General features: G+C 46.4%; 1 protein-coding gene across 5 annotated transcripts in view; it reads right to left on the bottom strand.

The window, feature by feature from the left end:
* Positions 1 to 703: 703 nt before the first annotated feature.
* Positions 704 to 24,406, bottom strand: part of USP36 (ubiquitin specific peptidase 36) — a 28,340-nt gene continuing 4,637 nt past the window's right edge. For 3 of the 5 annotated variants that reach the window (XM_053292630.1, XM_053292627.1, XM_053292628.1), the window contains 19 exons: positions 23,891 to 24,209; positions 23,585 to 23,800; positions 18,591 to 18,701; positions 17,944 to 18,046; positions 17,503 to 17,570; positions 17,000 to 17,070; positions 14,520 to 14,602; positions 13,859 to 13,970; positions 13,433 to 13,573; positions 12,621 to 12,721; positions 11,776 to 11,914; positions 10,023 to 10,703; positions 9,213 to 9,328; positions 7,302 to 7,814; positions 5,580 to 5,839; positions 4,511 to 4,666; positions 3,876 to 3,991; positions 3,210 to 3,345; positions 704 to 2,599 (listed from right to left, as the gene is read on the bottom strand). In XM_053292630.1, coding sequence (XP_053148605.1) covers positions 3,214 to 3,345; positions 3,876 to 3,991; positions 4,511 to 4,666; positions 5,580 to 5,839; positions 7,302 to 7,814; positions 9,213 to 9,328; positions 10,023 to 10,703; positions 11,776 to 11,914; positions 12,621 to 12,721; positions 13,433 to 13,573; positions 13,859 to 13,970; positions 14,520 to 14,602; positions 17,000 to 17,070; positions 17,503 to 17,570; positions 17,944 to 18,046; positions 18,591 to 18,701; positions 23,585 to 23,800; positions 23,891 to 24,143 — 3,372 coding nt within the window. In that variant the 5' untranslated portion in view covers positions 24,144 to 24,209 and the 3' untranslated portion in view covers positions 704 to 2,599; positions 3,210 to 3,213. The remainder of the gene's footprint in view (positions 2,600 to 3,209; positions 3,346 to 3,875; positions 3,992 to 4,510; positions 4,667 to 5,579; positions 5,840 to 7,301; positions 7,815 to 9,212; positions 9,329 to 10,022; positions 10,704 to 11,775; positions 11,915 to 12,620; positions 12,722 to 13,432; positions 13,574 to 13,858; positions 13,971 to 14,519; positions 14,603 to 16,999; positions 17,071 to 17,502; positions 17,571 to 17,943; positions 18,047 to 18,590; positions 18,702 to 23,584; positions 23,801 to 23,890; positions 24,210 to 24,406) is intronic. The other 2 variants (XM_053292632.1, XM_053292631.1) reach the window with 2 other exon arrangements.

Consider the following 24,406-nt stretch of genomic DNA (forward strand, 5'->3'; position numbering starts at 1 on the left):
TGCTTGCTTCCCTCCCTGGCCCTGCCAAGATAGGGCTGAGAGAGACTCCAGCCTGCAACCTTGGAGAAAGCTACTGCCGGTCTGTGAAGACAACATGGAGACAGATGGGCCAATGGTCCGACTCTGTATAAGGCAGCTTCCTATGTTCCTAGCTGTGTACAGTGGGTCGAAGAGGGAGGAAGTCCCACCCTATCAATCAGCAGCACACCCTGCCACTCATGCTTACAAGAGGGCTTGTCTGAAGAGGGGAAAGACCAAAGCATGATGGTGGGCACTTCCATGATTAGGAGACTGGGTTGATCTAGCATTTGGGCTTCCCCCCTCTTCAGATAAACCCCACTGTAAGTGTGGGCAGCGGGATGCAGGGGTGGGAGGAGGACTTCCTCCCCCTTGGCACACTGTACTGGGCTACAGTGGGGCAATGTTATAATGTCTGAATGAAGCTATTATACAGAAGGGAATTCCTGCATTAAGCACCCAAAGCCTTTCCCAGGAACCTGCTAGGATGCAGCAACCCCATAATGTCAGGCCTCCTGCAGATGTTCGACTACAACTCCTAAATGCTTACATTTCCCCCTTTGCCTTTAGTTACAGCCAGATTAGGTAACCAAGTTCCTCTTCTCAGCCAGTCAACACTACAACACCCACCCCCCACCACACACACACGCATTGTGGACTGACTCATTGAATACGACAGGAGACGTACACAAAACATTCCTTTATTGCACCATGAACTGTTGCTACAACCAGGGCTAGTGCAGGAAGCCCCAGCATGAGGTGCAAATGTACCCATTTTTCAGGGTCTCTACATAGGCATTTTAGACCTGTATGGCAGGAGACTGTAAAAGGGCACTGCCGGAAGGTACCCAGGAGACTGCTCCCCACTGAGGAAGAGTGAACAGTCTCAATGCCCCCCTCCCCGCAAGAACAAAAAAACCTGTTAGCTCAACATAAATGCAAGTGTCAGACGTGTTTGGTAACTGTTTCAATATGTTACATGCTGGAGAGTATTAGGCTAGGTTTTTGACCCTTGCACCCATCTGCGAGTAGAGAAAATGGGTGCCCAAGTCAAACGTGCCACTGGATGGACAATGCAGGCGCTGCAAGAATGGGGGGGAGTGTGTGCACATGGACCTGCCGCTTAAACTGATCATGCACATTTTAGGAGGTTACACGTAAGGGCTGTCTGTCTAGGAAAGAGCCACTGAGGTGACAGCCAGACAGCAAAAATGCAAGGGAACCATGGAACACCTAGGCCAGCCTCGCAGAAAAAGCAGCCCTTCCTCCCACTTGGCTCAACCACCATCCATTGAGATGCTGAGCAAGGGCAGCACCAAGTCTCTTCCAGGAGGAAACAGCCCATCCTGCCTTGGCCTAAACAGCCACGTTTCAGGCAGCCTCTCCTCAACACAAACGGAGGCGGAGATCTGCTGCAACCAACAGTCTGCTCTTTGTGGAGCAACCGAGTAAACAGTGCAGTGAGACCCACCAGGAATAAATGCGTGCCAGGGGGCAAAGAGGGAGTGTGGTGGAAGACCCAAGTAAGGGGAAACTGCCTCATCCCTGTGGCCCTGATCGCAGAGGTCAGAGCACAGAGACAACATGCACTGTCAGCAGCATTACCAACATAACCTTATTGACCAACAGCTGGACTTCAGATTGCGGGCATGGAATTCATGTCTGACTGCTCCTTTGTGTAAAAGGAAAGACTAGCTCAGAAAGCCCAGGATTTATTTATATTTTTTAGTGGGGGGTGGGGGTGGAGAGGAGTATTTAAACATTCGATTCCCCACCTGCAGTCTGAAGTGATACAGCCCAGCATGAGATAAGTCATTACTCAGCTATGACGAGAGAAAACCACTGATGTCATGGTTGAGCAGCACCTTTTGAGGGCCTCAACAATGATTTCATCTCTCCCCACCACAAAAAAATAGTTATACAGGGCAGGCCAACCCCACTAACAGTTTTCCCTGGAGTACACAACTTGGCTCCAAGGGTTCTATACAGCAGGAATAGGGTGTAAAGAACTGTTTGGAAAAAACTATTTCTGCTGAAGAGCATTCCATCTCTCATCTGATAGACACAGGGCAGACATGGGTGGAGAAAAGCCATATGAGTTACCCTTGGTCATGACGACATGTTGTGTGGGGGCAGGGAGTCGAGGCAGGGGCAAATACCACTGGTGGCAATGTAGTAACCAGCTCTCAGGAGTGAGAAATAGCTATCACATCTTCTTCTGACAGGAAAGGCAGAGGAGGGTATCACAGCTCACCAAGCTTAGGCTTGTGCAGATGGAGGCAGCAGGGAGATTCTGTTCCAGGTGGTTGGTCACCCCTAGCTAGCATGAACAGCTCCACTCTTAATCGATCCTGGAGCCTGCAGCTACCCTGAGCCAGTGCCTTCCACAAGTCAGTAGCTCCACAAAGCCAGGTGCCTGTTTTCCCCCAGACACTGCAGAGAAGAGTCCTCCAAGATGGCAGCATCCTACTCAGGGCAAAGAAGAGAAGCTTTCCTGTACAATTCCACAGAGCTGGCAACCTGAAATTGTTGACAATAGGTACGGGAGTCTGCCATAGCACTGCTGCAGCTAAGAACTCAGCTGTGGGGTTGAGAGAAAGAGTAGGTTAACATCACAGGAAAATCTTTACTCGATTGTACCATCCTGACCACTATATGCAAGGGCACAGTGAGGAGAAATGCTGAATTATGCATAAGGAGGGCATTGTGGATTCTGCAGCCACAGGGTTAAAAAGGGGAGGAAGGAAAGATTTGCAGAATTCTAACCAATTTCTCTTTACTGTCATCACTCAAATCTCTGAGATAGAAACTTGGAGTTTTATGAGGCCATAATACATTATCTTTGTAACTGTGTTTTTACTTGAATTTTGTTAGCCCCCTTGGAGCATTGTGGGGCACAAACACTGAAAAATCAATGAATTATTCATGATACAAAAATCACAGAGTCAAACTAGACAAAGACCATATGTAATCACCAGCCCTATCTTAACATTAGGAGTGTGAGGGTTTGTAGCATGCATAATTAAGCATTTGTTACTGCAGAATTAAAGTCATCTTCTCACCCCTCATGCACAGGCAACTAAGTCCTAAGTATAAGCCCCCTTTGTTCCTCAACTCATAATTTTCCATCTCAGCCCCACACCCAAAAGCCACAAAAGTCCACATATCCCCTTCCAGGCACAATTCCTCACCATTTCAAAGCCGATAGCTCAGACTAACCACCTTAGCTGGGTGTGTCACAGCCCAGAAGTTACGCCGGCTTTGCAGTTTCTGGAAGGCATTGAAGTTTCTCTTCCGCTCACGCTTGAGCTTCTTGCTTTTCTTCACCTTCAAGATAAAGAATGCACGTTTGTCCCATTTCAACTGCACGCTGCCACCTCCCTCCAGAGGCAGCATAGAAACGGAAGCCCATATGCCAACAGAAAAGTAATTGGCGGGATGCACAAAAAGATGTACCACCAGTTTTAAAACTTTATAACTGGACGTGTTTTATTGCTTCAAATTTCAATTATGTCTTTAAAAATAAGCTTGTTTTAAAATGAAAGCTGAACTGAATACAGATATGTTAAGGTCTGCGCTTATCTCTCAAAACTGTATCATGAACACCTAGCCAAAAAGAAGCTGTTTCTTGTCTCTAAAAAGACGTAATCTTGTAGCATATCAGGAGTGCATGACCAGAGGCTTTGGGTTTTGAACCTAGGCCCTATTGTTGCAATGTTTTCATTATTATAGCAGCCAGTTAATATGCAATACTTGCTGAGGAAAAATTAAAAACATTGAAAATTTAGTTAAAACCAATCCATCCTGGCAGCTGAGCAGCCCACATTGGCTAGACCTGAAAAAAATCAGTTCCTTACCTTCCCACTGTCAAACTCTTCATCCCAGTCATCAAGGACCGTCTGGTTCTTGGACCATACAGCATCACGCATGGCATCCTGGCTGACAGCTGACACCTCACCATCCCAGGTCAACACTGTGGAACAAATATCTTCTTGTATAGAAGAGCTGGGAATTTTGTCAGCCCTCAACCCTGTTTTCACTACCCTATCCTTGTATTTCTGCATTTCTCCCTTAAAGAATCAAGCAAAGTGGCCATAATTGGAAGCACATGCAGGGCAATATGAACATTATCTTCAGTCATTGCTACTGTAAACGTTCGAGACAGTATACTTTCCTTCTTTAAAGATACTAGTCCTCGTGGTTCCAAAAAAGACAAAGTGACATATATGCTGCCAGCAATTAAAGACCCAAACTAGAGGGGACGTCTGCACGAAACGTCTATTCAATAGACCCTAAGCCTGATTCTGCTGTTTCCTCCAGATATTTCTCATCTTTGCTCATCTCCTACATCAACAGATGCATTTGGTGGATGCATGAATGTTTGAGCACAAGTGCGCACACAGATGAAAAAAATGAGAGAACAGACTGGTTCCCATAGTTTGGGAAGGGCCTCTATATGCAACTCACTTTCCCAAACATTTACAAGCCATACCTTGCTTTCCATATGCTTTATCCAAAGAATCCCTCAGCAGCTCCTGGACAACATCAGACTGCTCACACTTACGTTGTGCTGCTTCCTTCTTCATACTTAGGATGTTCGAGGAGCATTTGTCCCCATGTCCAAACTGGCTGCCCCAGGCCAATGCTGCTGTGGGAACAAGAAGGCAGGAGTGGGGAATGAACATCAGACTTGTGGAAGTTTGGACATTTCACCCGGCAACTGTGCCAAGACAGACAAGAACACCCTGCTGGTAGAGTAGAGAAAGGACAGTGAGCAAACCATTCTTTACACAGCAAGGCCAGGGTAATTCCCAGGGCTCCAGAGAGATCAAGCACATGCACCCGACACCTCAAAGGGGGACACATGTCCAAATAGATACCAACACCAATCCATCATGGTACTGCAAGATTCCTACAAGAGACTGCCGCCACTACTGAAGACTCCTCTCCATCACACCAAAATGCCCTGCAGAAACTGATAAACATGAAGCTCAACATTTGTATACACTACAGATTAATCAAGATGCTGCCCTTAAGCACCACCACAACTTTTTAGATACCATGACAGATCTCTGGTGGATTGGTTTTTGTTTGCTTGAACTGAGCCAGGTAAGAAGCTAGCACCTGCAAACCAAGGAACAGATGCCCACTCTGATTAGCCCAGATGGGGAGGGGTTATGAAGTCTGAAAAGAAAAACAAATGTCTGGGGGAAATTAATGACCACGTATTGGATAAGTGCTGGGTAAGCATCTTTTATTTGTATGCAAAGAAATCACTTGGAGTTCTTTGAAAATGGGAATTCAAGCCCAATAAGAAGCAAATAGGAGCTTCAAAAGAACTCTGGGTTTGAGGCAAGCACCATTGTTATTCATTCCCCAGGAAACAGAGGCAGGTCAACACTGGAGCATACTCAGAGAAGCCAGAATAACTGTCAGTGGAAGCTTCTCCAATGATTCTGGGGAGCAAAAAAATGCTGACCAGGGCTGGGGTCCCAGATGAATGTGTACCATCATAGACCCTTTCTGCCCACCCACCCTGATGTAGGACATGCAGCTCAAACCTGGAGGGCTGATTCTGGCTGAGGAAAGGCCATTCTTGCTTTGCTCTTCTTGGGGGCTGCTGACCTCTCGGGGAGAGCCACCTTGCTTCTCCCTCCGCTTGTGCTTGCGATGCTCACTCTCCCCAGTAGTGCTGCCTTTGTCTGAACTGGGTGAAGGCAGCTGCTGTTTCTTCTTCTTCTTCTTCGTCTTCTTCAAGCTACAGGACTCCTCCACTGGCACATGTGCCAGGCAGACATCTGCCTCATATTGTGAAGAGGAGCTGTAAATAGGGCAGATCAAAGTCATTTGATTAATTTTTCAAAAATGATTTTATTTTTTAAGTAAGAGTTGAGGGAGGGGGCTTTACATTTTCAAAAGCATTAACTATCATCCCTCAAAAATAACCTAGTTTAAAAATTACATCTGAATGCAATAGAAAGTCCACACTAATCACCTCTTAAAACGGAGTCCATGGCCCTCTATCAAGCACAGTGACAAATCCTGCTTTTCCACATAAAAGAACAAATCCGGGGGACAAATATATTACTTGACACGAGTCATATACTATATCTATTATTGTACAATTACAAATATTTAGACTGCCAAGTAGTAAAAACATTTACTTCCCCCACCATGGAAAAAGAACATTCTACTCAATGATCACCAGCAAGATTCTGGGAAGTTCTGGACTCTCAGTTTTTAAGAAAGAGCAGTGCAGAATGTATAACTCCCCATATAAGCAAAAATAATATGGATTTCTTGGCCTGTGGTTTTGAATTATGCTCCAGGATGGTATAAAGGCCTAGTTAGCTGCAAAGAGATCTCTTTTAATTGTTATAGCAACCAGTCAGTCTGCATACTTGTTCAGGTAGTGCAAGAGTTTCAAATTGGCAAACAATTTAAATCCTCTTGATCAAAACTAATCCATTCTGCCTGAAGAAGAATCATGCAAAATGTAAACCAGGAGAACAGCAGGAAAGAATGATGCTAACTTGGGGGCCATGCTGGGCAACTAGCCAGTTGAAAGGGGCTACTTTTATTTTGTTGGGAGAGAACAGAAAGCCAGAGGACTTGAATTCATTGATGCAAGGACATTCCCCTTTACTGGAGAATGTAAGCCACAGTAAAAGAAGAAAACTCTTGGTTAAGCTAGATGTTACTTCAAATGTGTTGCTTGACCCTGCATTTTTCCTTTCTTTTTTGAAAACAGGACATGTGGAGGGTGCGCAAACCTGATCAAAACTGTGGGAGTGGGGCTTCAGCACTTAGCACTGCTGTGGTCCCAATCCACCACACATTCCTACACATGCCGTTCCTCTTGGGGGAAAGCTTCAATTGACACCAGTGGAAACCACAACTCACCCTCCCCCCCACAGGAAAATAGCACATGTGGGGGAGTGCAAACTGGATCTGAGCTGTGTAGGAAGCAGAGCCCCACCACCCACTCTGCCACACTCCCATTCCAATTCACATTTCACAATTCCAAACAGGAAGAAATGCAGGGTCAAACAATGCATTTATATACAACACCTAGTTTCATCCTTGGAATAAATCTGCATGGCTTTCCTTCCTAGAGGAAAGGCCAGAGTTATGTCATCCCAGGAGGAAGGGCCTTGCCCCATTAGTGAGGAAAGAGTTTTTCTAGCCAAGGTTTTGGCCAACGGTACGAATACTGCTCATCTCCATGCATGCCAGACAAGCAAAACTCCTGCCCTGAAAAAAGCAGCCATGAAAATGCTTACCTGTTTATAGGATCCAGCAAAGGTCTGCAGTCTTCCTCCCTCTGCCGTAGCCTCTTTTTCTTCTTTCTCTTCCGGATGGAACTGATTAGACCAGAATCTGGTGCCCTGTGGTCCTCAGTCATTCCATCCTTCTCTCCCTTCCTGCCTGCCACCAAGTCAGCTTCCGGTACAGGAGAGGTCACAATGCTGCCATTTTCTTTCAGATGCCTCTTCTTTCTGGAAGAGTTGGAGAGCCAGGACCCCTCAGCATCAATATTTGTCCTGTCTGGGCCAAAGTGGATCTCTTGTGACATCTCTGAGAGGCTGGACTTTCTTTTTCTCTTCTTAGAGCCGATACGGAAAGACCCCTTGTCCTTGTTTGGATAAGAGTGGCTAAGTGCCTCTTTGGGCACAGTAGGTGGTAACAGAAGGACGGCAGAGGGGCAGCACGATTTGAAGCTGGATGAGGGTGTGACAAAGGCGCTGTTGGCTGGTGGTGCAGGTGCTGAAGATTTGGAAGCAGATGAGAGCACTCTGGAGAATGACAGACACATGAAAAGCTAAGACCCAACAGATTCTGCAGCTGTAAAGTCTTTGCAGAATGTCACCACAGACTCAGTTCTACAGAAGAGGCAGTGCCATACATCAACCCCACCAACATAAAGAAAGCATGAAGACCTCTTACAGCTGCCTACATAGACAAAAAGAGATATCAGCCAGGCAGTAGAACATATTGGCTGGCTCCAGGCTCAGACTGATGCAACATCAAACTTGAGAATCACTTCCATCCCTTTTCCCAGGAAGGTCCAACGCTTTCTGTCTCATCCCTGAGAGTGCAAAGTTTCCTCAAAGGCTTCATACCACCACCTTCAACCCCAGTCCAAGTTGCTGGAACAGAGTCATGCAATTCAAACACACATAGGAATTGACAACTTGTATATTTTCACGAAACAGACACAGAATTCTGAGTTGCAGAATGTCTCCTTTCATGTGGAATTATTTTGGTGCTGAATTCAGAATCATCCCACTGAGCAACTATCGGTGCTTGAGAATTTATATTCATCATCATCATTGTGGAAATACATTTGAAGATTTGAGGCAATGCCCACAAGAGTTCCAGTACTGGGTACAGGGAGAATGGAGGAAGCCTCTGTGCCTTGCATTCCTGCTTATCCCTTTTGTGATTGGAGGCCACTTTTCTATAGCCTCCTCCTGTTAGCATCCATTAAATGCTCATCGTGCCAGCACATCACCACTTGCAAAAACAAAAACCAACACCCCAATCCTGCCAAACTCTGCTGAAACTCCAATAAAGCATGCAAACTCAGCTACCTTATTCAAAGTAAGCAACTCTATATCATTGTTAAGAGTGCAGAGTTTAGAAACATTTTGGTGCAAAAAATTAAAAACCTTGTTGTAGCACAGCGAGCAAGTATTGAGCAGGGCAGCTTGACCTCTCCAGAGGTTCACAGCTACGTGGAGGCCCTGCATCAAGGAACCCATTCATCCCAGGAAAGCTTAGATGAGCCATGCCGAGACCACTGGCTCTCAAGGAAGGGCGGGGGGGACTGGTGAGCATTAGCAAAGGCTCCCGAGGAAACAAAGACAGAGCTTGCTGATATATATTTGAGGATATAGCGATGGAGCATACATCCCAGCACTGCAATTAGGACAGATGCCCAGTTAAAGACATTTTAACCAGTCAACTTTATCTGCTAAATCTGCATAGATCTGTGATTAAAACAATAGTTTTGAAGAAAACACACACTCTGTTTTTGGATAGTACATGCACATGTCACAGCAAGTGCCATCTTAGAAGCAATAACCACTATAATTAATCCTATCACAACCCAAGTCAGCCACATGCAGGAAGGATAACGCCCAGAACATGCCTAGTATATCACCCAGAAGGGCAGCCGGAGCACAGCTTACCTGGGATAGCCGAGTGCAGCGGCACAGACAGGGTGGGTGGTATTTGTGGCAGCTGGTGGGGAGTGGGGCGGCGCCCGGCGCTCACTGCCGCTCACTTTCTGCAGTGTGTTGCTGCCCTGTAGTTATCGACATAAATAAAAACTTGGTGGTCTAAAAAGAGGTTTCCATGACCCAAGGGGGCAGGGGTAGAATAAGAAGACAGGGAGGGGACAAAACAAAAAGAGGGTTGGGGTGGGACAGGGAAGAAGAATCAGAAAAGTGTTTGTTGTTAGAAACAAAGGAAAAGGAAGGACATGTAAAAAGACAGAACAGTGTTAGCATAAATCAACCATCAACCCATCTCCCAGTCGTATGCCAGGCTTTGTTTCCAAAAGCACCACCCTGCGTTTCTCTGCGCTAGTCCTGCAAGATGGAAAGTGTCACCACCTGCTGGACCTGAGGTTTGTGGATACAGTCCCACCAAGCAAACCTGCTCTACATAAACGTTAGCCCACGCGAACGCCTCTAAGATGAGGGTCCTTTTACCCCAAGGATGCCCAAAACTGTAGCAAAGCAGGTCTCCCAGCACAAAAAGAATGAAATAAATAGCACGCTGCCTCTGGGTGTGTAACATGGGAGTCCAAGGTAAGGAGGACAGTCAGCTAGTACCTGAGACTTACAAGCTGGCAGGTGGGCCTAGGTGAGAATTTTTCCTGCACAATGTATGCCACTGTACCTGATGCAGCACCACTACAGTGGTCCTTTCTGCCCCACCCACTTCCTTTCACCATTTTCCCAGCTGGGGGGTGGGGAGAGTCCCCTCAGACGCACCTTCCTGGCAGAGAGTGCCAGTTTCTTTGCAGGTGGGGGTGACATGGTGCTTCCCAGCTCCAGATTGGTCACATTAGCCAGCAACGGCGATTTTAACTTGGCAAATTTGGAGTCCTCAGAAACAGGTTTCCTAGAGGCACAGTCCGTTTCCTGAGAGGAGCAGTAGCCATTCATGCCCGTGGCCTGTGGGAGTCCCTTGACTGAGTGATGTGCTGGGCTGGAGGAAGAGGAGCTGCTAGAAGACGAAGAGGAGGAGGAGGAGGAGGAAGAGGACAAGGATAAGGAGTCCTTGCTTGGCAGCTCTGTGCCTTCTTCGCGAATTTTGGCTTCAGGTTCTTCTGCACGGGTTTCTGGCAGCTGTGAAGGCAATACCGAGCCCTTGTTTTCCCAGGAGCTCGGCTTGCACATCTCCACCCTGGCACTACCAGACTCACAGAAGTCCTGAGATGTTTTGAGTGGCAGGAGAGGCTGCTTCTTGGATCTCTTGCTGAAGTCATCCAGGAAAGCTAGTTTGGTGGGAAGCTTGGGAGACAAGAACCCAGTGGAAGGACTGAGCTTTGGAGGAGGAAGCGTCCCATTCTGAGGCCTGGCATTAGAAGAAAAGGAGCTGCGAGGCACAGGAACACCAGGCTCCTCAGTCTCTGAAGTTGAAGTCTTCTTAACCTGGGTCACATCTTGTCTCTGTGGGTAGGGGTGGGGGAGAAAGGCACAGGCACTAAAGCAAGGCAGGGAGAGCTAACAGCACAGAACACAGGAGTGTTGTTCTAGCACAGGAAGCTTAACTCCAAGCTAACATGCACTCACTCACACTCACAACCAAAACCACAAGCTGAATAATGCTATATCTCAGGTTATCTTGTTGTAGGATACAGGGGGCCTATTGAAGTAATACAGCTGCCTCGCACATTATCCTACGCATGGTAGGAGTTCTCCCAAGTAATCTATTAGAAAGGAGTCAAATGGGACTGCTGAGTATTACAGAGTCTCTGGTCTAGTTCTCACAAATAGCAGATGAAGTAATAGAAGTGCACCTCAGAATGTACAACTTCCAGCTACTGGTGAAGGTTCACATGACAGAATCTCACCAAGAGATTCCTACACAGAGAAATCAAACAAGTCCAAGGAAGGAGTAGGCTAGAATCTTTCTCCCCAGCATCCTGTTTTCCGTGTGAAAGAGCATTCAATTATGTGAGCCCTTACCTACAGCGGTGCAACTCAAACACTGGGTTTATCACGTTAGTGAGAAATTGCTCTAATGCCAAACAGAAGTAACAAGATGTCCCACTACTGGAATACTTGTGATAATACAGTACAGCTAAAATGAAATTGCTAACAGGTTTGTCCATAAACATGCTAGTACGGAAGGGGGCAGGGGGCCTGCTGCTTTCCACAGGAAATTCCACCCTAACAGCAGCACCCATAGAGCACAATCTCCACCTAACCAACCATGGCCATTTACAGACAGTACAAGAAAGTAGAGTGGACAGGGCTGTGTGCATGCTGCACAACACATCTACCACCTAAAGACTTTTACCACCTCATTCCACTGCATGTGGAGACCAGGCCTAAGATTTTCAGTGATTGGGGACAGAGCTTCCGTGTCCTTGCTCAGTTTATATAGGTCACACAATTCATCTTTGCTTTGCACAGAATTACTTTGGTGCAAATCTTATTTTTAAGTTCAGAATACTGCCCCAACGACAGTCAATTCTGTGCAGCGGATAATCAATTTAGCTACTATACAAATGCTCACTTTGCTGATCAGTGGTGATGCAAGGGTGCCATTGGTGGTGCTTCTCTTCATACGGTCAGAGACAATGCTTGCTCGGTTGGGCACAGAGTAGTTGCTTTTGGCGATAGACCCCTCCGAGTTCTTCCTGGTGCTTGGAATCCTCAAAAAAGAAACACATACTTAAAAAAAAAAAAACAAAAACACCTCCTCCTACAGAGCATTAACAAGCAATGCTGGGACAGAGGATGTCCACTATGAAGAATGACTGATTCCATTAGAGCAACACTAAATGACTTCACATGGGTAGAACTAGCTACACCTATTAATATAATACTAGCTGGGCCAGGCACAGACCATCTGCACCTCTAGTTTGCCGCCGCTGCCTCCTCTCCCCAGTCCGCTGTCCCCACCCCCACCCCGCTCACTGTCACCATCGTTTTCTGCCCACCTGTGTAATTTAACACAGAAAATTTAAATTCAATTTAATTGTACATTTTCTGTGTAATTTAACACAGTATGGTCATGACCTTCCCACACAGATGCCCAGATTTACAGTGGCAGCAGCCACATCACCCATAGCATGTCACTAGGTTAGCTCCATTCTCTATATTAAAGATGAACCTCTACTTGGCTCCACCTGCCTTCATCAGCAGAAAGGGCAGGGATTAAGACCGACCCCTGGGGAACAGGAAGAAAGCTGCTATAAGCAGGGATTCTCAATGTGTGGGTCCCCAGATGTAATTGGACTTCAACTCCCATAATTCCCAACCAAAGGCCACTGGGGCTGGGGATTGTGGGAGTTGAAGTCGAAGAACATCTGGGGACCCACATGTTGAGAATCCCTGTGCTATAGGCATCTCACTTACCTAAGATAGAAGAGCACATAAGCCTGTTGGTTGAGAACGACTTTGATGTTGCTTGAATGTACCAGGGAGTCATTCATCTGGTACCACTGCCCATTACTAGCCTAAAGATGGGAGGAGGAAAGGAGGATTTGTAAGTGTCTCCCACCCAGCACAGATGGGTGGAGGGAACACACTGCAGTACTTCAAAGGCTGGTATAAAATGTCATTAAAAGGGGATTAGATAAATTCATGAAGGATAGGACTATCAGTGGCTGCAAAACATAATAGCCAGCTACGCAGCATCCATGTTCACAGACAGTAATACCAAGATACTCGGGAGACTAACCCCAGGGGACAGATAATGCCATATTGCCCTGCTTGTGAACTTCCCCTGTGGCATCTGGCTGGCCACTACCACTACACATAATATTGAACGACATCTTTGGCTAGACACAGCATGACAATTCTTATACTGCAGGACTAAAGAGGAAGCACATTTTCCCATGGGCTGCCTGCCACTGCTACTTCTAGCCAACTCTTAACCTCAGATACAGCCTAGAAGTTACATATTTTGCAATATTCATCTTTTCTTCAACTGAAGTCCTAGACACAAAACTTAAGAGCTTGGCTACTAAAGACATCAGCCACACTCCAGCCCCAATGTGTGTTACAGGAGAACCACACAACCCAACAATAATAAAAAAAAAACCCTTGCAAGAGCGGAAAACTCTCACTTCCACAGCCTTGAATGCAAAGCATGACTCCCAGCGCAGAACACGCTGCCTGACTACCGCTGCTGACCCTTGTCCCATCTCAACAGGCAAAGGACTCACCTTGACATAGCAGTAGTAATGCCCTGCATGGCAGCTGTATCCTGAATGTACAAGAACAGCATAGAGGCCATACATGACCGGGTCACCATTGCTCTGTGACATGTAGGGACGGATGTTTAGGAACTCGGGGTAGCCCACATCCTGCAAAGGAAAGGGAAACAGCTTATAAGGATTTGAGTGGAGTCTGCCTTTGGTAAGCATAGTCCCATAACTGCGAAGAGCAGGAACCAACCAAGGCACAGTGAATTTGAGTGGTCCTGGGAGTGGCCACCCACCAAAATTTCTCTTAGTCTCTGCAAGGCCCTATAGGTACACGGGCATCCACTCCAAGATGCTAGTCATAAGGTCAGGAGGACACTGGCCACTTGCAGTCCTCTCCAAACAGGGGCCACCACAGGCATCCTCTAAGCACCCAGAGCTGCATACCTTGGTAATCTTGCCCCCACTAAAGTTGGCAAAGCGCTTGAGTGAGATTGTGAGTACATTGGATGCTCTGTGGATTGTGAAGCGCTTGGTGGCTGGAACCTTCTTCTTGCACCTGCATGGAAGAGAGGCAGAGTCAACACTGCATGCATACTGATGCGGCAGCACTCATGCTGAACAGTGGTTCCTTGGCTGCAGGACTCAGAGGGTGAACAGGAGATGCCATAAGTGTCCAACTGCTAGGTGGTTACACAATGGCACATCATACATGTGACCCTGCAAGAACTGGCAGAAAAGCTGCCCCTCCTGTACTCCAACCTAGTCATGTTATATGAAGTCTAAACATTTAGTGAAATAAGTTGGTTTCAGGTAGAAATAACATGTACCAAAGGCAACACACACTGTGCAGAAATGCACCAGAACTTCTCTTTCTGATCACTTGCTCCCTGCCTCCCCATAAACTTAACTCCCACTACCATTTTCTTTTCTTAAGAACTCCTCAATATTTACTGAAGTGATGGAGGAGAACAGGCCCTGCCTGGCCTCATAAGTTACAGCTTCTGCACTAGAAATATGCTTCTGTTAAAAAGGCATAATTGCTAAGAGAGAGAGGGTAGGAGGAAGAGGTAGGTGGAGAGGAAGGCCAAGATAGAAAGCAACTCACTTGGCACACATGTAGGCATTCTCTCCACTCAGCACGTCAGCCTTCACGAATAACTCTAATGCCCGCACAATGTTTGCAGCCTGCTGTAAATAAGACAGGAAAGGTAAGTTCAAAAAGGCTCCTACTTGATTTTACAACCAATCAAAGAATGAACTCCTACAGAAGCCCAGGTTCCCCACACTCAGATTATTATCTTCCTCTAGTCAATAGGTTAATGCTATTCTCTGGAAAATAACCATTAGGGAAAGTTAGACTTTCCCTTCAGGAATCTAGATTCAGTTATTTAGAAGTGGATCCACCCACCCACTCCATCTCTCCCAGTTACTGATACTTCAGTTTAGATGGAATAGCCCCCTAACTTCCTACAGAAATGGCAGACCTCTACAGGGGAATAACACTGAAACAATCAGGAAGTCTAACACAGAAACTTTGAATTTCAGAAGAGGAAACTTCTCCAAAATGAGGAGTATGGTAAAAAGAAAACTTAAAGGGAAAATCAAGAGAGTCACTTCGCTCCAGAATGCATGGAGTTTACTCAAAACCACAACGCTAGAAGCCCAGTATATGTATACCAAATGTATACCAAAATGGAATGTATACCAAAAAGGAGGAAAGGTATCACTAAGTCCAGGAGGTGGCCAGCATAGTGAACAGGGAAAGTCAAGGAAGCCATAAAGGAGAAGACTTCCTTCCAAAATTGGAAGGCCTGCCCAAATGAAGAGAACAGAAAGGAACACAAACTCTGGCAAAAGAAATGCTAGGTGACAATAAGGGAGGCAAAAAAAAAAAAAAAGAGTGTCTGAGCAACATTTAGCTAAAAGCATCAAGGGGACTAACAAAAACTTCTTTAGATACATCAGAAGCAGGAAACCTGCCAGGGAGGTGTTGGACTGTTAGACAATGAGGGTGTGAAAGGATTGAGGAGGATGTGGAGGCTGCAGAGAAGCTAAATGAGTTCTTTGCATCTGTATTCACGGCAGAAGATACTGAGCATATATCTGTTCTCAAACCAGACTTTTTGGGGATGGAGGCTAAAGAACCAAGTCAGATAGAAGTGACGATGTTCTAAATTGTCTGGAAGAACTGAATTCTAGAAAATTGCCAGGGCCAGAGACTGTGGGGAGACATGACAGAGGTCTATAAAATCATGCATGGTGTGGAGAACGTGGACAGAGAGACATTCTTCTCCCTCTCACATAATACTAGAACCAGGGGTCATCCCATGAAATTGATTGCCAGGAAATTTAAGTACTTTTTCACACAACACATAATCAACTTGTGGAATTCTCTGCCACAAGATGTGGTGACAGCCAACAACCTGGATGGCTTTAAGAGGGGTTTGGATCACTTCATGGAGGAGAGGTCTATCAATGGCTAATAGCTGGAAGGCTATAGGCCACCTCCAGCCTCAGAGGCAGGACGCCTCTGGGGAGTAACAGCAGGAGAGAGGGCATGCTCTCAACTCCTGCCTGTCGGCTTCCAGTGGCATCTGGTGGGCTACTGTGTGAAACAGGATGCTGGACTAGATGGGCCTTGGGCCTGATCCAGCAGAGCTCTTCTTATGTTAATCTTTCCTCAAATGTATCAGTCCCATGACTGATCACTTTTCAGTAAGTAGTTTCCAGTACTGTGTAATTTTTGTTGGACCCCTAGATTCTGTTTTTTTAAAAGTGAGATTTTTAAGGCTTAGTATTTGTAGAGGTTCATGTGCTGGGAAATATTGTGGCTTTGATTAGGAGTTTGATATGAAGATCTACAATGAAAACACAGTACCAACTGGAGGGCTGAAGAATTTGCACAGTTCAGTTAACATGGAACTTAATTTCTACCTCAATGGCATTATTATCTGTGACAATGAAACAGACTGCAAAAATATGCAGTATTTCATTTATGCTTATTCTAGAAAATAATCCCAAGGACAAACACCCTTCAAACAATTCCTTCAAAAACCATGAAGAATGTTTAGGTTGTAGCGTCTGCCTATAGCATACACTCCCATTATTCTATGAAGAACCTGCAAGCCTAGCTAGGATTATGCATCCAGATTACTAGAGATGATGATGCCATGGAAAAGGGTGAGTGTTTCTCTCTGAAGTGGACAGGACAATCAGATCAGTGACTGTGAGGGCAACACGACTACACTATTCACTCCTTCAAAGTCTACACAATCCATCATCCTTTCCCCTATAAGCCCTCCCCACCATTGCTTCACATTCTTTTCCACACCTCAGTGATGCACAGGTGACTGAGTTGCTCTATACCACACCACCTGCTCAACTCTGCTATGTACTTAACACATCCCTGTATGTAATGGCCCTGCGGGAATTAGAGGCAACTAGGAGGCCTTTCAGGTTTACAAGCCGGCAGATTTTATGCCTGTGTGAGGCTTTTTTCCTTTGGTGGGGGATTGCCACCAGGCTGGGCTGTCCTCTAGATCTGAAATGTAAAAAAAAAGGAGTAGTGGAATAATTCTGACATACCCTGATCTCCAAAGCCACATCCAGGTAGGGGTCGTAAGTGTCGGAAACACTCTTGCACACAGAGCACTTCACTGCAAAGAAAGCAGAACACAGTTGCCTGCCTGCTCTGAGGCCACAGCTGACTTCCAGTGATCGGTTTCATAGTATGATGGAAGCAACAGCAAGACTTCTGTCTCTACATCCAGCAAAAACAGCACTCAAAGCACTGAAGTCCCAGGATCCCCTTCAGAGCCTTGGCAGAGGCTAAAGGACGGCAACAGGAAATTCATGCAGTATTTGGGCGGCAGACAACTGCAGCTGAATGTTTTTCAACTCAGCTGGCACTGCAGAAGTTTAGGCAAGCAATAGAAGATCTGGAGTGTGGTGTTACCACTAGATTTAGCCAAAGTTGCAAGCACACTGGCTAATAAGGGGATCTCCCAGAAGACTCTCGTCAACGAATTAAAATAGGCAGACCCAGGTAGGTATAATATTCTCAAGGGGATTTACTAGGCTGCACTCACCTCGAGATCGGAGGTAGCCGCCAAAGATCTGATGCACCAATGTGGTAGCCTGAGTCTGACGGTCCAGCCTAGAGAGACAAGCATCAGTGTGTTGAGAGAAACCAAAACAAGTTTCTGACACAATAAGCTGCCTTTAGTATCATTCAGTACAACAGCCTGGACACAGGAGCAGTCTAAAAGCTCAGGGCCCCTTGAGAAGACTGCTGGTTTTTTCTTCCCTTGGCAAGGAGGGAACCAGCAGCAGCTGAATGGCTGTTTACCCAGCATGCATTGTTTCCCTTGCCCATATTCTATCCAAGGGTATGTGAAGATTCATGTTTCCACTAAGCAAACTGCACGGAGGGAAAAACAGGTTGCAGGATCTCAATCTTTTCATTCCCTCAGCCCAGTGAGAACAGGGCCCTGCTCCTCCTAACCACAAAGACAGGGAGCTGTCCATACTTGGTGTAACCGTTGAGGCAGGCCTTCTGCATGGCATCAATGGTGTAGCGCAAGAACTCGTGAGCATCCTCCTGGCTGCCAAAACGGAAGTGCCGAGCAATCTCTGCCAGATGAAGAAAAGGGGGGGGGGGAGAGAAGAGTCCAACATTGGCTTTTATACCCCTCAACACAAATCCCGTAGTGTTGGTAAGGGCATTTTCACCAGCACTCAAAAGAATCCGAAATTGCTCTATGTAAACCAGCACCATAAGAACCTTAGATTCTACATAAAGAATATTCTAATTTTCTGCTTAGCAGAATCATTAGCAGAGTGTACAGTTTTCTATTCTTATTTTGCAGGTTTTGAGATGTTTCGCTGACAGACTGGATGACTCAAAGGAAATAAAGGAGCACTCAATACCTCCACCTTGCAGCTTTCACACATATTGCTGTCATGTCTCCAGACCTGCTTTTACCATGAAATCTAAAAAATTGCTTTTTCAAATAAAGCCAATATTCTCAGTATTTCAAATGATGCCAAGTGCAACATATTACATGCACCAACGCACATCACACCCCAGCTATGGCCAGTGCTTCAAATAAAAGGATCAGATGATAAATAGCACTCTTGTGCCACTATTCAATCACAAACAATGCTCTCTGCTTACTTTTAAGGTCTCTGATGAAGGACACTGGCTTGATGGCATTGCCGCTGTTGGCGAAAGCTTGTATCATGTGATTCTGCATAATGCACATCATGCAGAAGCTTCCCTGGTGGCCTGAAAGAGGAAATCAGGAATAAACACGCACTTTCAGAGATATCCACACTGCCTCCAAGGACTACAGCAGACACTGATGTGGTAGAACAAGAGAGGACGGGATAACAGCCTTGCTTAATCTGAGAGAGGACATTTGCCAGCTAATACTACATATTCTGACCAGCAAAGATGAAAGGGAGGAAAAGGTGAATTCCGATGCAGGTTCTACTCTTGCTTTGTGATAGCTTCATCAGTAGCTGCACACCTATTATAGGTTAACAGGCTTCTTTCTTTTTGGCTGGAGATACTGTAGTGTCACTATAGCAGAACTTGCAGTTATCTTTAGGCATCTTCCCATATCCTACATTAGGAAACTCTCACCTTGCTGGAGGAGGCTATATCTTTGACCATGGTCAGACAACGGTGGCCAACTGCAAAGCTTCCCATCTCTATCACAGCCATATCATGAGCTCCCTTCCCTAAAAACTCAGAGCTCCTGAAATGCAATGTTTTCTGCTGAGTGGTTAAGCTGACCAAATGCTAGAGCAGATTTGTGAAATTTCCAAAGCTGGCACATTACGCAGTTCCTACGGGTGCAAGGCCATTTTTGCTCCTATCCATACACCTCCAATCCACCCCTCATTGCAGGGATATCTCATCTGCCCACTTCCCATCCCAGCCATGCATGTCCACTCTCCCAACTATCAGTCAGCACGTCTAATAGGGATAAGGCTGAGTGCTTAGAGCAGCAGTTCTCATGCAACCAAATGCTGGCTCTGCTTCTTTGCAGCTGTTAGCATAGGCTGCCAGACCCTCGCTGCAAGGATGAGTGCACAGACCTGTAAAGCAGTTGCCTACTGCAGTACACTATTTGTGGAGGGACAAGATGCACTGCGCTTAAGTGGTCCTTGAAACCACATGCCCATCCCCTTTTTCAGTGCCCCCCTGACAAGAAGAGCACCTCCCCCCACCCCCCGCCGCAGTCCTGTTACTGCAGCTAGGCACTCCATCGTAAGCAGTGCTTTGCAACATCAGCATCATGAAAACAAGCATCAAATAATGCAGCATCATTCAAGTCTCACCTATAAAGAGCATAGCATGACAATACCTTGAATGCTCTAGTTCATGGGTAGGCAACGTGTGGCTCTCCAGATGTGTGGCTGAACTCCAACTCCCAGCACCCCCAGTCACCAGTTATTACACCTGGGGGGGGTGATGCGAGTTGGAGTTTAGCCACACATCTGGAGAGCCACACACACATTGCCTTCCCCTGCTCTAGAATAATGCCACTTTAAAAATCTTCTCATGAGAGAAGTTCATTTGAAATGCTATCTAGTCTCTCAAATATTCAGATTCTTCTCTCAAATCATATTCTGTTAAGATAATTTTGAGTTAGATACCATCAGAAGCATCTAGAGGAAGATTTGTGCAATCAGAACAGTTCTGTCTGCACAATGAGAGGGGATGCAACAGTTTTTGGCAATTCCCCCTTCTCCATCATCCCTCTGAAAATATGCTCATATTTTCTGAAGGTAGGGATATCTGAACTTGGGGTTCCTTCAGGAGATTTGGGGGGAATACACAAGGGACTGCAGAGGGAAAGGAGGAATCACTGAAGATTACCTCTCTCCCTGTTGCTTGAGCAGAAACATTCCACATGTGCAACTTTTACTCTGGATGCTGTTTTTCAAGGGATACCATCAGGAACACAGCTTAATGGTAGCACACATGTTTGTGTACCAAAGGTCCCAGGTTTAATCCTCAGTATCTTCAGCTGAAAGGCTTGCAAGAAGCAGGACTGAGAGAGAACCCTGCTTGAGACCTGGTAAGCTACTGCTAGTCAGAATAAACAATACTGGGCTACAGCAAGGATCTAAAGCAGGGATTCTCAACGTTGGGTCTCCAAATGTTATTGGGCTTCAACTCCCATAATCCCTAGCCAAAGGCCACTGGGGATACTCTTTTGGGTAGTGAAATCCAAAACTGATTGTGAGGAGCTCCAAAAGGATCTCTCCAAATTGGGTGTGTGGGCAACAAAGTGGCAAATGCGGTTCAATGTTGGCAGGTGTAAAGTGATGCACACTGAGACGAAAACCCCCAACTTCAAGTATACGTTGATGGGACCTGAGCTGTCAGTGACTGACCAGGAGAAGGATCTTGGTGTTGTGGTGGACAGCTTGTTGAAAGTGTCGACTCAATGTGCAGCAGCTGTGAAAAAGGCCAATTCCATGCTAGAGATCATTAGGAAGGGGACTGAAAATAAAACAGCTAATATTATAAGGCCCTCATACAAAACTATGGTGCGGCCACACTTGGAGTACTGCATACAATTCTGGTCACCACATCGAAAAAAGGACATTGTACAACTGAAAAAGGTGCAGAAGAGGGCAACCAAGATGATCAGGGGCCTAGACCACCTTTCTTATGAGGCAAGGCTACAACACCTGGGCCTTTTTAATTTAGAAAAAAGATGACTGTGGGGAGACATGATAGAGGTCTATAAAATCATGCATGGTGTGGAGAAAGTGGATAAAGAGAAATTCTTCTCCCTCCCACATAACACTAGAACCAGGGGTCATCCCATGAAATTGATTGCCGGGAAATCTAGGACCAGCAAACTGAAGTACTTTTTCACACAACACATAATCAACTTGTGGAATTCTCTGCCACAAGATGTGGTGACAGCCAACAACGTGGATGGCTTTAAGGGTTGGATAACTTCATGGAGGAGAGGTCAAACAATGGCTACATGTCGGAGGGCTGTGGGCCACCTCCAGCCTCAAAGGCAAGGTGCCTCTGAGTACCAGCTGCAGGGGAGTGACAGCAGGAGGGAGGGCACGCCCTCAACTCCTGCCTGTGGCTTCCAGCAGCATCTGGTGGGCCACTGTGGGAAACAGGAAGCTGGACTAGATGGGCCTTGGGCCTGATCCAGCAGGGCTGTTCTTATGTTCTTATGGGGCTGGGGATTTTGGGAGTTGAAGTCCAATAACATCTGAGGACCCACTGAGAATCCCTGGTCTAAAGGGCTGTAGCTCAGTGGTACAGCACATGTTTGGCATGCAGAAGGTCCCAGGTTCAATTCCTGGTATCTCCAGGGACGGCTAGAAAAAGTCCCTATCTCAAACCCCAGAAGAGCTGCTCTCATTCAATGTAGACAATACTGAACTAGATGGACAAGAGGTATGACTCAATACAAAATAGTTTCATTTGATTGGAATTTCAGCTATCCCTTGGTGGGGGGGAAATCAATGTGAAACTTGTTGAGTTATAGTGCAACAGACTTTCTCTCCATGGAGAAGAGTGAGCATTTGAAAGATTAAGACATGTCTGATTTACTTATGAAAGGACATTTTGGAATAACTTCATAGAAGAGTTGAATTAATACTTGTGTGTGAGCATTCAAAGCTCTTCACACACATTGGGCAACATACTGACACACATGGAATAATGCTGTGTACATGTATGGGGGAGGCAATTTCTTCCAAGCTACCCTTCCCTCTGCTCTACCTAATGCCCCTCCACAATGCTCCCGAGGATAAGGGGGGGGCACCTTTGGAGACATATGGTGAGCATCAAATGTAGTAGAAGGAAAGGTGAAAATAATATCTCCCCCTTTGCATGCGCAAAACATTCTGCATGTGCAACATTAGTATGTCTCTCCCTCTTTTGTAATCCATACAACCATGCAGGGAACTATGACTATTATTATTCCCATACTGAAGGGGGGGAGAGGCTTATACCAAGAGTAGATAGCTTGCCTAAAGCCATCTGGCAAGTTCATGGCAGAGGTAAAACTAAAACTTCCTGATTCATAGCTCAGTCTCTTATACCACCAGCCTCTATGGTTAAATAGTTTGCTACATGTTCTTGCTCCAGAACCCACCACTGCGAGGGCTTGATAAGAGTGGCACTGGGACGTACAGCATAGGATTATTACAAAGTTTGCTCTCCGCAGCTCCAAGTGCAAAGACATAGACCAAGGCTGGGTTCAGATGTCACAACCAAAGTTTAATGTTGCTATCACTGGCCTCGGGCTTGCACATGAGGGGAGGACTTTTGAAACTTCAAGTCCTCATTTACAACAAACCAAGATTTGATAATGCATCCAATCCCAGCCTGCGACAACCACAATTTGTAAGCAAGTACTCACAAACAATGGTTAGAACAGGTCAGGATTTTCTGGGATCAGAAGCACTCACAAATCTTGGTTTCTTTTAAACCAGAACTTGAAGTTGCACACTTCCTCCCCTGAGAGCAATGAAATCAAAACCAAGCCATGATTAAACATCTGAACCGGGCCCAGGTACCTGTTCAAGTCACTGAGGCTATTCTCACGATCGGCCAAAGCGGGCTAAGCGAGCCTAGCCCGCTTTTGGGTGAGTGTGAGAACCACCAGGTGAGCCTGATTTCCGCAAAGCAGGTAACCTGCTGAAGTAGCCCTCACCTAAAATGAGGTTAACGGAGCGAGCGCTCCATTAACTGCTTTTTTAAATCATGTATTGCCACCGTGTGGCTCTGCGCCGCAGCAACACGAGGAGACCCCTGCCAGGAAGCTGCAAACAGCATCCTGGGCTTGGGGGTCTCTTCAGCATGCCCTGCGCACTCGCGTGGGGCATCCGGGAACTTCCAGGGGCCACGTGGCCCCCAATCCCTACAACCCCCACCGGCTCCGTGACAGAGCTGGCAGTCATGTGGGCAGCTGATCCAGCTGCCCAGGGCTGCTGCCTTGATCATCTTCAGGGAGAGTGGGCTAAGCCCACTCTCCCCGCTAACCCCCTTACAGCGAGTCTCACTGATTGTGAGACTCGCCTCACTGATTGTGAGACTCGCCTCACTGACTGAGGTGCTGCCCCTTAGCATAGGGGGGGGAAACAACACTCCAAAACCAACAATATTGCACTCACAACTACGGCTGTGCTCCTTGGAAAGCAGGTAATTGGCTAGAGGTGGAGTGTATGTCAGACACTGCAAGGTAGAATTGAGGAAGCAAGTGTTGCCCAGGTTGTGGAGACCAGCTCCGACACGGTACACCCGCTCCCATTTCAGGGAGAGACGCTCCACAGGAAAGAGGACCTTCTGTGGGGCTGGGACTCCATCACCTCCCAGCATGTGCTCGCTGCCTGTCAGTGAGAAAGAAGAGGGATCAGCAAGGTCAGACCCAAGAGGTACAAAGCAAGTTCCCCAGAATTCCAGCACGGCATGTGAGGCACCTTGCTTCCGGATGGGGCCCTCCTCAGAACCTTTGTGCCGACTGGGGTTTTCCGTCTTCGGGTTCAGCAAAACATATTTGCTCTTGAGGCTCTCCAGTTGGTAGGAGAAGCTTTTGGATGCTGGTTCAAACTCAATCTTTTGCAGCAGGATCTTCTTGGCAGAAGCAGCCAACAGCTTGCCCAGGTCACCATCATCAGCAGAGTCTTTCCGCCCAGGCTTGAGGGCTTCTTTCAGCTTGTCCACTATGGGCATGATGCATCACCTTGTGGTGGCAAGGGCTGCCCTGACAGCAAAGAAACTTCGCTCTAGAGAGCAAAGCTGCAAGAGAAAGGAACAGGGCCACAGTGGCTTGAGGAAAAGACCCATTACCATGGATTTGATTTCAACAACATTGTTACCAGGGAATCTACATTTAACCCAACAGTTTGCAACATAGTTGCATGTTATCTATTCAGAATTCAGCAAGTTAGAAAGGTGCGTATCACTTTTCCAATGTGTTTCAACTGAGACTCTAC

Source organism: Hemicordylus capensis, chromosome 2 (genome assembly GCF_027244095.1).
Source record: "Hemicordylus capensis ecotype Gifberg chromosome 2, rHemCap1.1.pri, whole genome shotgun sequence".
In the NCBI taxonomy this organism is placed as follows: Eukaryota; Metazoa; Chordata; class Lepidosauria; order Squamata; family Cordylidae; genus Hemicordylus; species Hemicordylus capensis.